Source organism: Nerophis ophidion, linkage group LG08 (assembly GCF_033978795.1).
Source record: "Nerophis ophidion isolate RoL-2023_Sa linkage group LG08, RoL_Noph_v1.0, whole genome shotgun sequence".
In the NCBI taxonomy this organism is placed as follows: Eukaryota; Metazoa; Chordata; class Actinopteri; order Syngnathiformes; family Syngnathidae; genus Nerophis; species Nerophis ophidion.
Genome location: NC_084618.1, coordinates 25,210,267 through 25,223,807, shown reverse-complemented (window position 1 = coordinate 25,223,807; position 13,541 = coordinate 25,210,267). Strand labels below are relative to the sequence as shown.

The following is a 13,541-nucleotide window of genomic DNA, read 5'->3' as shown; positions in this document are numbered from 1 at the left end:
CACCCCTGGAATAGAGAGTTGTTCATTCACATCCCCGTGGTGTAGCACAGGGGTAGGGAACCTATGGCTCTAGAGCCAGATGTGGCTCTTTTGATGACTGCATCTGGCTCTCTGATAAATCTGAGCTGACGTTGCTTAACACAATAAGTAATGAATAATTCCACTTGTAATCACAGTGTTAAATGTTGAAAATATAAAACACTTTCATGCATTTTTAATCCATCCATCCGTTTTCTACCGCACCTGTTCAAGAAGTTGCGTTAATGGTAAGAAGTTATTTATGTATTATTGGTTAGTGTGGGGCTGGCCCACCTGGGGGTTCTTCAGACCCCCAAGCACCGACATGAGAGCCTGTTTCAGGGTAACAATATTGTTTTATTTTTCAATAAGTTTCCAGCAATAGTATTTCCAGCCCCAACCCAGTCTCTCCTCCTGGCTGCTGCTTATAACAGAGCGACAGGTGATTAGAAAACAAGGCCCAGGTGGGCCATCTACGCACCTGTCGCTGCAGGCCCGCAGGCCACGCCCCCTCCACAGTTAGCTTCAGAATAACAATGTTATTATAAAGAATAACAGACTTATTATACTCTACAAATGTTGGTCTTACTTAAAATGAACGTGTTTAGTTGTGTTCAGTGTTAAAAAAAATATTATATGGCTCTTATGGAAATATATTTTAAAATATTTGGCTTATTGACTCTCTCAGCCAAAAAGGTTCCCGACACCTGGTGTAGCATGTTTAGCGAGTCCTCGTCTTTCAGCAATGATGTCACTTGTAAGAAGCGTAGTTTATATGCTGCCATGAAGTCGCGGATTTCGCGGCGTAGAAATGGCTTTGCACTGTGGAGGGACGTTAGCCGAGGGCGCAACATTGCGTTGAGGCAGCGGCCGCTGGCTTGCCAATTAGAATGTGTCACCAACATTTATTATAACAATATGATAACAGTGTTAAAATCCAAATGTATATTATTTATGTGGGACGTCATGCAACCCATTTGAATGTCTGTCTCCTGCCAGTTTGAGTAAAAACACCATGTACTGCGTGACAAAGACATATACTGTACATAAACTACTGACACATATTTACCACAACAGACATGAATGAAAAAGCCACAGTCTGCTTGATGATCAATAAAATAGCTCCGAGCATTTCACTCAACACAATCGGTGACCCGATAAAGTTGTGAAACCCTGCCCGACATCAGCTCGTCAGCAAAAAATGCTTAGAGTAAGATGGTTACATTCAATCCATCTGAATAGATGCAAAATGGTACAGGGGGCGCAGTGGGGTTTCAGGGGTGCGTGAGAGGCAATGTTGGTGTTTTTGCTCACGCTTGAACAATGCACATGCCTGCAGCTAGGTGGCAGCAGTGCTCAATTTGATGAACAGAAGCCAAACCCAGTACATGAAGTACACGGAAGCACCAGTACACAGCTGACAGAGAAGTTTTCGACCAGTGACGTGCTGTCAGGGGAGGCAAGTGGGGCAGTGCCTCACCTGCCACCAGGTGGCTTAACCATGAGCTGTTCCAAAACGAATTATCCATCCATCCATTTTCTACCGCTTATTCCCTTTCGGGGTCGCGGGGGGCGCTGGCGCCTATCTCAGCTACAATCGGGCGGAAGGCAGGGTACACCCTGGACAAGTCGCCACCTCATCGCAGGGCCAACACAGATAGACAGACAACATTCACACTCACATTCACACACTAGGGCCAATTTAGTGTTGCCAATCAACCTATCCCCAGGTGCAAATACACAGAAAGCATAAACCAAAAATGAAATATCAAAACTTATTTTATTTTATCAAAACAAATTAATAAAATAAAATAAGTTTTGATATTTCATTTTTGGTTTATGCTTTCTGTGTAATTTTGGTGTGGTTCCTGTACATTTTGGTAATTTTTATGGTGAAAATCGCAGAAATGTTGTGTTTCCTGATCAAAACAACGCAGTAGACGAGAAGTAAGGCAGACACAGGCGGTGCCTCCATGGCTACACACAGTGTGTATTGGGCTATGCGTGCGACGGGAAAAGGCCGGCCATGAGGCAGCAAGTACCTCTGCCTCAAAGTAGGGGGCAATATATTGTCAACTTGAAGTTGACAAAAGCCAGTCTTTTTTTCATTTCTTTTTTATTTAACTGTATTTATAACAAGGGCTTCACGATAGCAGAGATGTTAGTGCGTCTGCCTCACAATACGAAGGTCCTGAGTAGTCAGGGTTCAATCCCGGGCTCAGGATCTTTCTGTGTGGAGTTTGCATGTCCTCCCCGTGAAAGCGTGGGTTCCCTCCGGGTACTACGGCTTCCTCCCACCTCCTAAGACATGCACCTGGGGATAGGTTGATTGGCAACACTAAATGTGTTTGAATGTGAGTGTGAATGTTGTCTATCTGTGTTGGCCCTGCGATGAGGTGGCGACTTGTCCAGGGTGTACCCCGCCTTGCACCCGATTGTAGCTGAGATAGGCGCCAGCGCCCCCCGCGACTCCAAAAGGGAATAAGCGGTAGAAAATGAAAGTTTTAATATTTCATTTTTGGTTTATGCTTTATATGTAATTTTGGTGTGGTTCCTGTACATTTTAGTCATTTTCATGGTCAAAATCGCAGGAATGTTGTGTTTCCTGATCAAAACAATGCAGTAGACGAGAAGTGAGGCAGACACAGACGGTGCCTCCACGGCTACACACAGTGTGTATTGAGCGTGTGCGTGCGAGAGGGCGCATGCTTGTTGCCACGGAGAAAAGGCAGGCCATGAGGCAGCAAGTACCTCTGCATCAAAGTAGGGGGCGATATATTTTCAACTAGAAGTTGACAAAATCCAGTCTTTTTTTCATTTCTTTTTTATTTAACTGTATTTATAACAAAGGCTTCTTGATGGCAGAGAGGTTAGTGCGTCGGCCTCACAATACGAAGGTCCTGAGTAGTCAGGGTTCAATCCCGGGCTCGGGATCTTTCTGTGTGGAGTTTGCATGTCCTCCCCGTTAATGCGTGGGTTTCCTCCGGGTACTCCGGCTTCCTCCCACTTCCAAAGACATGCACCTGGGGATAGGTTGATTGGCAACACTAAATTGGCCCTCGTCTGTGAATGTGAGTGGGAATGTTGTCTGTCTATCTGTGTTGGCCCTGCGATGAGGTGGCGACTTGTCCAGGGTGTACCCCGCCTTCCGCCAGATTGTATCTGAGATAGGCGCCAGCGCCCCCCGCGACCCCAAAAAATTGAAGTTTTAATATTTCATTTTTGGTTTATGCTTTCTATGTAATTTTGGTGTGGTTCCTGACCATTTTGGTCATTTTCATGGTCAAAATCGCAGGAATGTTGGGTTTCCTGATCAAAACAACGCAGTAGACAAGAAGTGAGGCACACACTGGCGGTGCCTCCACGGCTACACACAGTGTGTATTGGGCGTGTGCATGCGAGGGGGCGCATGTTTGTTGCCACGGGGAAAAGGCAGGCCATGAGGCAGCAAGTACCTCTGCCTCAAAGTAGGGGGCGATATATTGTCAACTTGAAGTTGACACAGGCAGTCTTTTTTTAATTTCTTTTTTATTTAACTGTATTTATAACAAGGGCTTCACGATGGCAGAGGGGTTAATGCGTCTGCCTCACAATACGAAGGTCCTGAGTAGTCAGGGTTCAATCCCGGGCTCGGGATCTTTCTGTGTGGAGCTTGCATGTCCTCCCCGTGAATGCGTAGGTTCCCTCCGGGTACTCCGGCTTCCTCCCACTTCCAAAAACATGCACCTGGGGATAGGTTGATTGGCAACACTAAATTGGCCCTAGTGTGTGAATGTGAGTGTGAATGTTGTCTGTCTATCTGTGTTGGCCCTGCGATGAGGTGGCGACTTGTCCAGGGTGTACGGTTCCGCCCGATTGTAGCTGAGATAGGCACCAGCGACCCCAAAGGGGAATAAGCGGTAGAAATTGGATGGATGGATGTATATATAACAAACATGGCATTTTTATTAGAGTAAGCCAGCGTTTGTGGTGCAAAAATATTGTTTAATTTCTTGGAATTAAATTGAATTAAATGAATGTTTCTGCAAATATGGAGGATTATATACTGTATCCAAGATGAAATACTTCTGCAAACTGGAATTTAAGACAAAATGAATGCGGTCTGACAAAGTATGTTTTCATGGAGGATAGCTATTGCTGCTTCACATACAAATACAGAAAGGTAATATACACTCACAATACTTGATTTATTTTGTTGAAAGCAAATGGGACCAAAAAATGTTTAATAACTTTATCGAATACTTTTTGAACCCGTTTATCTTTGGACTGGACTCTCGCGACTGTGTTGTATCCATTGTGGATTGAACTTTCAGTATCATGTTAGATCCGCTCGACATCCATTGCTTTCCTCCTCTCTAAGGTTCTCATAGTCATCATTGTCACCGACGTCCCACTGGGTCATTATTGTCACCAATGTCCCACTGGGTGTGAGTTTTCCTACCGAGGATGTCGTGGTGGTTTGTGCAGCCCTTTGAGACACTAGTGATTTAGGGCTATATAAGTAAACATTGATTGATTGATTGATAATATCATTATGAAAACATTTTTATGAAAGTGAAAAACTCCCTTTTTTTGCCTATAACTCTAATGTGCAACCTAAATCAACAATGACTAGAGCTGCACATATGAATTTAAGTTAAAAAAAAAAAAGAAGAAAAAAAGTATGCTGTTTAGTTCACCGCACGTCACTGTTTTCCACAATATTAGGTACTAGGAATCAATGTTGGTGACAATTCGTACTACTTCTGGGTGTGTTTATGTGGTAAAAAAAATGTATTTGTGTAATAATAACATCGATTTTTGATGTTGTGTTTAACAGTGAGCAGATAACACCAGCTGTGCAGTCCAGTTGCTGTGTTGTTTTCCACTACTTCGGAGTATCATTTGTAAGTTTTCATTCATTTCAGTTTGTCCTAGGTGTGTTGTTGTGGTCGGGAAGTGGTCTTTTGTTGAGCGTACGAAGTGTTGTACTTATTAAACCCCGGCTGTTTGAGTGTGACGCGCATCTTTGTTGTAGTTTTCAGTGCCAAGTTTGAATTCGCCATGTAAAGTTGCTAATGCTAATCAGCAGCATGTACAAACCCCGTTTCCATATGAGTTGGGAAATTGTGTTGGATGTAAATATAAACGGAATACAATCCTTTTCAACCCATATTCAGTTGAATATGCTACAAAAGACAAGATATTTGATGTTCAAATTGATAAACATTTTCTTTTGTGCAAATAATCATTAACTTTAGAATTTGATGCCAGCAACATGTGACAAAGAAGTTGGGAAAGGTGGCAATAAATACTGATAAAGTTGAGGAATGCTCATCAAACACTTATTTGGAACATCCCACAGGTGTGCAGGCTAATTGGGAACAGGTGGATGCCATGATTGGCTATAAAAGCAGCTTCCATGAAATGCTAAGTAATTCACAAACAAGGATGGGTTGAGGGTCACTACTTTGTCCACAACTGCGTGAGCAAATAGTCAAACAGTTTAAGAACAACGTTTCTCAAAGTGCAATTGCAAGAAATTTAGAGATTTCAACATCTACGGTCCATATTATCAAAAGGTTCAGAGAATGTGGAAAAATCACTCCACGTAAGCGGCATGGCAGGAAACCAACATTGAATGACCGTGACCTACAATCCTTCAGATGGCACTGTATCAAAAACCAACATCAATCTCTAAAGGATATCACCACATGGGCTCAGGAACACTTCAGAAAACCACTGTCACTAAATACAGTTCCTCACTACATCTGTAAGTGCAAGTTAAGCTCTACTATGCAAAGCGAAAGCCATTTCTCAACAACATCCAGAAACTCCGCCGGCTTCTCTGGGCTCGAGCTCACCTAAGATGGACTGATGCAAAGTGGAAAAGTGTTCTGTGGTCTGACGAGTCCACATTTCAAATTGTTTTTGGAAATATTCGACATCGTGTCATCCGGACCAAAGGGGAAGGAAACTATCAAGACTGTTATCGACACAAAGTTCAAAAGCCAGCATCTGTGATGGTATGGGGGTGCATTAGTGCCCAAGACATGGGTAACTTACACATCTGTGAAGGCACCAATAATGCTGAAAGGTACATACAGGTCTTGAAACAACATATGCTGCCATTTAAGCGCTGTCTTTTTCATGGACGCCCCTTCTTATTTCAGCAAGACAATCCCAAGCCCCATTCAGCACGTGTTACACTAGCGTGGCTTCGTAAAAAGAGTGCGAGAATCTTCCTAGCCCGCCTGCAGTCCAGACATGTCTCCCATCGAAAATGTGTCACGCATAATGAAGCGTAAAATACGACAGACTGTTGAACGACTGAAGCTCTACATAAAACAAGAATGGGAAATAATTCCACTTTCAAAGCTTCAACAATTAGTTTCTTCAGTTCCCAAACATTTATTGAGTGTTGTTAAAAGAAAAGGTGATGTAACACAGGGGTGAACATGCCCTTTCCCAACTACTTTGGCACGTGTTGCAGCCATGAAATTCTAAGTTAATTTTTATTTGCAAAAAAAAAATAAAGTTTATGAGTTTGAACATCAAATATGTTGTCTTTGTAGTGCATTCAATTGAATATGGGTTGAAAAGGATTTGCATATCATTGTATTCTGTTTATATTTACATCTAACACAATTTCCCAACTCATATGGAAACGGGGTTTGTATGTTATATTTTATATCGTTATATTTAGTCTATTTACACTTGCATTGTCTTTTCCATCCTTACACTTTCCATCATTGTAACTGAGCTACTGTGTGGAACGATTTCCCTTGTGGATCATTAAAGTTTGTCTAAATCGTCCGGAAAACACGGTAATTTCAACGCTGGTGTCAGCAAAATAAAACAGTAGTACGTCAATTTAAAGAGGGTGTCTAAACAATGAAGAATCACTGGCCTATTGCATGGTGGACGACTCTGACATGAGACTTTTGAGCGGCAACAATGGCTTCTCAGCTCAAAAGCGACAGCGATCTCGCCTCCTCACTCAAGCGCCTCAACCTTTTCACATGCGGCGTCAAAAACAGCGAGCTGACTTCGCACCAGCGTCCCACACTTAAAGACAAAAGACGAGGGCCGAGCGCCAATAAAACTGCAACAATAGGTGTCGCTTTGGAGTGAGAACCTGATTTGTATTCATGGGGCGCACTTTCAAAGTTTTTTCCAACAAGTCATTCCGGCTTGAAATCATACCGACTTTCCATTTATAATCACTTTATCAGAATTAGCTATACACTAATTGTTTTTTTTATGTTAGTAAATCTGTTTGATGTTGAAGCTAAGCACAGACATTAGTCAGGTGCAGTGTTAACATTATGTCTCATGCTATTTTAATCATTTTTGTCACTTTTTTTATTTATTTTGCCCATCATTCACAATCTTAACGTAAGACAAGAACACATGTTTTCTTTTTTATGCATTCTAAATCATAAATAAACACTAGCAAAAGTCAGCATACAATGGAGCTGATGATGGATGCTCTATTCCGTCTATAAAAAGCTTTTTAGACATTTTATATGGACATTAAGTTTTCATGTGATTTAATAACATTCATAACAACATGTATTGTTTATGTATTTTTGCTCACTCTAAGCAAACGGCGGCGTATTCATTTTACGGACGCGTCACAACGTTGCCTTTTCCCTTCAACAACATTACTACTAATTATGGCAGATTTCATGAGAGACAACAAAGACCACTTTGGGACTAATGACGATTCAAAAACTTCTATTTTTGAGCCTGAATATAAGGAGGATGATCTACAAGTTTTAGAAGCGGTGTGCTATACACAGATGCAGCTTTAGTGAAACACTTAGCATCATGGACCCCGACTTAAACAAGTTGGAAAACTTGTTCGGGTGTTACCATTTAGTGGTCTATTGTACGGAATATGTACTGAACTGTGCAATCTACTAATAAAAGTTTCAATTATTGCTAAGTGCTAAAAAAGATATACAAACATAATAAAGCAACCACTTACTGTACAATGTCTACTCTCACTGGGATTAAGACTGATGGGATGTTTATATCGTCCTGTTCCATCATGATCCTCACGAAGGGTTAAAAAAGTGACACAAACGAGCATCTTTTTGTGTTTTTCTCGCCACCTCCGGGTCTAAGTTGGATGTCAAAATTGACCAACTTCTCAGTTAATGGCCACATTTTTCTACTATCCAGGTGAGAGGGATGACTTATAACCTAGAATTAACTTTCACAAACTCAGAGGTGATGCAGCAGCTCAATATGTCAATATAACATTGATGGCGCTTTTTGGATGTTTTTTTAGAGGGCTTTATGGGCGGAATAGCTACTGCATTGTTAGCCACCTCGCACTTGCCGTTTTTTACGACTTAGAGTGCATAAAAATAACTTACGTGTTCTTGTCTGTGAAAGATAAGACACAATTCCAAAAAAGTGCGGTTCCCCTTTGAGGCCCACGTCAAAGTGCGGCGTTTTAAAATTGCTTTCCGGCGCCAGTGTGGTGATCATTAGAATACAAATGTGAGAAACGAGAGGCGTGTCGCCTTAAAGCGCCACATCAAAAGCAAGCGGGGGTCATATATTCCCACCTCGGGGGAACCAGTCTCACTTTTTCAGGTCTAATAACGACGCCATCGGTGCTCCCGTCACGTTAACATGAATTAATTAACTTGGACCACGACATAAACAAATTAAAAAACTAATTTGGGTGTTACCATTTAGTGGTTAATTGTACAGAATATGTACTGCACTGTGCAATCTACTAATAAAAAAGTTCAATCAATCAATCAAAGTCATCGTGTGACGGCATCAGACCGGGCCTTCATGTTGGTTGCTTCACCCGGACTCTGCGTTTCTTCCCCGGTCGTGTTCTCATATTGATTTTGAAGACTTTTACATTTACGAGCATGTGTGTTGCATCCGGGCGGCCCCAAACCAGTTCTTTTTAACGAGGGGGTTCTCTGCCTTAGGGCCCCAAAACGTCAAGGAATAGCGCGTGACTTTTTGACGATCAATAAACGGATTTTAAAGCACATGTATATTGTACAGCATTGCTTACTATTTTTATTGGATAGTAGTCTGTTTATTTCAATTCTTAGTTTTATCTTTATTACCTATTGTGTAATTTATTTTTATCCCATATTTGTTCCCACTACCGCACCTTAAATTGGAGTCCTTAATCTTGCTTTTGTATTTAAAGTTAAAGTACCACTGATAGTCACACACATACTAGGTGTGGTGAAATTACCCTCTGCATTTGATCCATCCCCTTTTCCACCCCCTGGGAGGTGAGGGGAGTAGTGAGCAGCAGCGGTGGCCACGCTCGGGAATCACTTTGGTGGTTTAACGTCCAAAGTACCACTGATAGTCACACACATACCAGGTGTGGTGAAATTACCCTCTGCATTTGACCCATCCCCTTTTCCACCCCCTGGGAGGTGAGGGGAGTAGTGAGCAGCAGCGGTGGCCACGCTCGGGAATCACTTTGGTGATTTAACCCCCAATTCCAACCCTTGATGCTGAGTGCCAAGCAGGGAGGTACTGGTTCCCATTTTTATAGTCCTTGGTATGACTCGGCCGGGGTTTCAACTCACGACTTACCGATCTCAGGGCGGACACTAACTACAAGGCCACTAAATATTTGAAAAAGAGAAATTACAAGCAGAAATTGAAGCTGCGAGCAGCGTCAAGATGACCCCTGCACCAAGTCAAGTCCTTCACAATGCCCCCGGATTTCAGGGAGATCGGAGCATGTGGAAGGAAGTTATGACTGTTACAATTTTCCACCACAAGGGGGCGATGTTGGTGTCGGTACCAACGTCTAGTCATGATCTGAACCCGTCCTAAAAGCCTCATATGAGTTTGGAAGGAGGTTCGGCCATCTAAAGTGAAGTACAGGCTAAAGTTGCCAAGCTCCGCCCACTACGAATAGGTACCGACCCATACGGCCCTTTAGAGTGCCATTCCATTTGTGCCAATTCTGATTAATATCTGAATTTGTGGAGCTGCGTTGTAAACGTTGAACGTTTCGTGGCGAACCCTTAGATCAAAGTTTGGCACCAGGCCACGCCCACATTCTATAGCGTAAGGCAAAATTACTTCGCAACCGATCATCGCCCATCCGTCTGGTACAGGGGTCAGCCCCCTGGGGCTTTTTCAAAAATTTAAAATATATTTGTTGTTTTAGTATATTTTCTGTAGGAGAACAAACAACACAAACCTTCCTAATTGTTAGAAAGCCCACTGTTTAATATGTTTGTATTTATGCTTCACTGATGATAGCATTCAGCCAGCGCCGTTTTGTTCTACTAATTTCAGGGGTCCTTAAACTCACCGTAGTTGGTTGACGTGTACAACTTTTCTCGTCGCTGCCACAGAAAGACGTGTTTTATGCCACTCCTTCGTTGTCTCGTTTTGTCCACCAAACGTTTTGTGCTGTGTTGATGTTATTGACTTGCGTGGAGTGCAAATAATCCATGCTAACATGACATTAAGGTCAGCTGTGTGTACACATTGCATCATTATGCCTCGTTTGTAGGTATATTTGAGTTCTTTTAATTTCCTTTACTTATAGGAAATTCATCATAGGGCTGATGAATGGATGGTCGGCGCCTGAGAGCTGCGGCCTACCATCATGACCCCGAACTCCTTTCCCTCAGTTGGTAGATATCTTGAGATGTATGTTGTAATATGTACTGTATATGTGCTTTGCTATGGAGGTTTTTTCCAACTCCAGACTGGGCCCCTTAGGAGCCCAGTCTAGATTGTATTTTTTTACTCATCCTTCCCCAGCGTTTACCTTTTTCCCATCTTTTACAAAGCACCTGTTCTGTAACCCTGTACACGGTTTGTTTTTGTCTAATCTTGAACGGGTTTGTGCTGAAAACAAAGTTTCGTTGTACTTGTGCAACGACAATAAAAACCTATCTATCTATGTCCTTATGTGTATTTAATTTATATTTGCATGTCTCATGACACATTATCCGTATGTAATATCGGTTGCATTTCTAATTGTGTGCCATGTTGTTCCAGACCACAGCAAACGTTACCCAACTTGCCAAAGATTGTAATAAATCCACTAGAAGAAGACAGTCTGTCCTTTCCTTTAAGTTTGGTACAAACCTCCGTACTTTTGGCAGTGTTAAGCCAGTAATTTCCAGGAGTCATCTTATCCTCTGAGACACTTCCTTTAATGTGTTGCCTTCATTATAACACTTACATAAGGCTTTTAAGATTTTGCGGCTCCAGACAGATTTGTTTTTTTGTGTTTTTGGTCCAATATGACTCTTTTAATGTTGGTCTAGTACAGGGGTCGGGAACCTTTTTGGCTGAGAAAGCCATGAAAGCTAAATATTTTAAAATATATTAAACAGACAAGAAGCAAGGAATTAAACAGAGACAGGATTCAATTTAGCTCAATGGGGAGAAACCCGCAGACCTGCACCCTTGTACAGTGTCGTCCAACGCTCTGACAAGAGAATTCTACGCCTCCTCTTTTATTTGGACTTTCCCTGATTACACCAACTAAATGCATGTATTTTTAAGTAAGACCAACATTTTTAGAGTATAATAAGTATCTTATTCTTTTTAACTACTTTGTTATTCTGAAGCTAACCAATAGTAAATAAAATACTTTTGACTGTTAATGCGACTTCTTGAACAGGCGCGATAGAAACGGATGGATGGATTCAAATGCATGAGAATGTTTTGGATTTTGAACGTAATTTTCAACACTGTGATTACCGGCGGAATTATTAATTACTTATCGTGTTGAGCAACGTCAGTTAGGATTAATCTGAGAGCCAGATGCAGTCATCAAAAGAGCCATAGGTTCCCTACCCCTGGTTTAGTATCTGCCATTTTAATTACAGCTCATTTGGTTAAAGTCCGTTAAAGTACGACCCCTGTTTCTGGCCTAAAAATGGCCAACTTGTGGATTGTTTTCAAATGTGGGTTCTTGCGACTTACACCGGAATCTGTGGCAATGTTTCAAGTTTTAAAAAGCGGCGCTAGGGACAATTTTTGAAGTTCAGATTCGGGGATTGCTCAAGTATTCTCTTTTTGGCCCAAAATTTGCGAAGTTTAATGCATGTTAATGCCCTCAAAAATGTGATAGAGAGTGGGAGAATAACGATAAAAAATCTATTTTAATAGGAAAGTGATATTCAACTAAATAGTTTCCAGAAATCTTCTCCTGCCACTGATCTTATTTTCTATCTTGCAATAGGGCCTTCGCAGCTCGGGGCCACCTGATACCATGAATTATCATGAATTGATTAACGTGGTTAAGTTGAAAAACTTATCCGGGTGTTACCATTTAGTGGTCAATTGTACGGGATATGTACTGAACATTGCAATCTACTAATAAAAGTTTCAATCAATCAATACTCGGAAATTGACCAGATTCCCAATCGGAACCATCTCGGAATTGTGCAGCTTCTTCGAAAAACAAACGGGGTGGAAAAGAGACATGAATTAGACCCTACCTTCCGTGAGCCACGTTTCCTGGAGTTGGCTTAAGTCCTGGAAGAGGTCTGCGGAGAGGGAAGGGAGATCAAACCAGGTCCAGGGTCAGAAATCTAATCAACGTTACCTTCGGATTCCTGAGGGGGCAATTCCGTGTCCATGTATTTCCTTTTGGCTGCCATCAAAAGTCGATTCGGGGGCCCATTTCCTTGCGACTTCTGCAAAACCAAAACGTTGACAGATCAAGAGTGAGAAGGACGCACTTTAAGGACAGTAATATTATGCATGTTGCTTTAAATAAATAGAGTCAAATGGGTCCTGAGGTCTGAACAAAAACAAGTGACTTGGTGCATGTTGACCCTCACTTGCAGGGTTGTTGTTTTTTTTAACTTAAAACAAAGTTTAAAGCAAGAGATCGGTTTCGGTCAATGCCGAGTCCGACCGAGTCGTGCACGGCGTGCGAGGGAGGGAGGGGGGGGGGGGGGGGTGGCGGAAAAGAAGCGGAAAGTGCAAGCGTGCAGACTCCGAAATACGTACGTTTGCTAACGTGAAAGGCACTTGCTGGTCCAAATACGCATCCATGTTATTGTTACGGTCCATCCGTCAGCCGTCTGCGGTCATTTGGGCCGAGCGGAGCGGGAGCCGCGCGAGCCTGCGAGCCCGAGGAGGGAGGTGGGGTGGAGGGGGAGGTGGGGCTGTGAATGGAGGCTGCATGCATAATGAGCTCCATTCACAAAAAAAAACAAAAAAAAAAAAAAAAAACGCGCAGGGGAAGTGATGGCGAGTGATTGCACAGCAGGCGACGTCATTCATAAAATATCCACTTTTTGTCAATTTGCACACTTTGACGACTTTAAAATGCATCAAAAGTGTGTTTTTCTTTTAAAAGACGTTTTTTTATTTCTTTTTTTTGGGGGGGGGGGTTTGGCGATTGGCGCATTTCCTCTTTCAACGTCTCCAGTTTCACGTCTTTGTCCCATCACTGCGCTGACTTATGAATGAAGGACAGACCCCGCCCCCCTCGGCCAATCACAATCCTCGCAGTCCAGGTTGGCTGCCGAGAAGGGGCGGAGCCTGACGCCCGC

At 42.4% G+C, this 13,541-nt stretch overlaps 1 protein-coding gene across 1 annotated transcript in view; it reads right to left on the bottom strand.

Annotated features, from left to right (window-relative positions):
• etv4 (ETS variant transcription factor 4) overlaps positions 1–13,137 on the bottom strand; it is a 98,953-nt gene extending 85,816 nt beyond the window's left edge. The window contains exons 1-3 of the mRNA XM_061908099.1: positions 12,994–13,137; positions 12,584–12,674; positions 12,477–12,524 (exon numbers count right to left, since the gene is read on the bottom strand). Of these exons, the coding sequence (XP_061764083.1) occupies positions 12,477–12,524; positions 12,584–12,674; positions 12,994–13,056 (202 nt within the window). The 5' untranslated portion in view covers positions 13,057–13,137. The remainder of the gene's footprint in view (positions 1–12,476; positions 12,525–12,583; positions 12,675–12,993) is intronic.
• Positions 13,138–13,541: the final 404 nt, after the last annotated feature.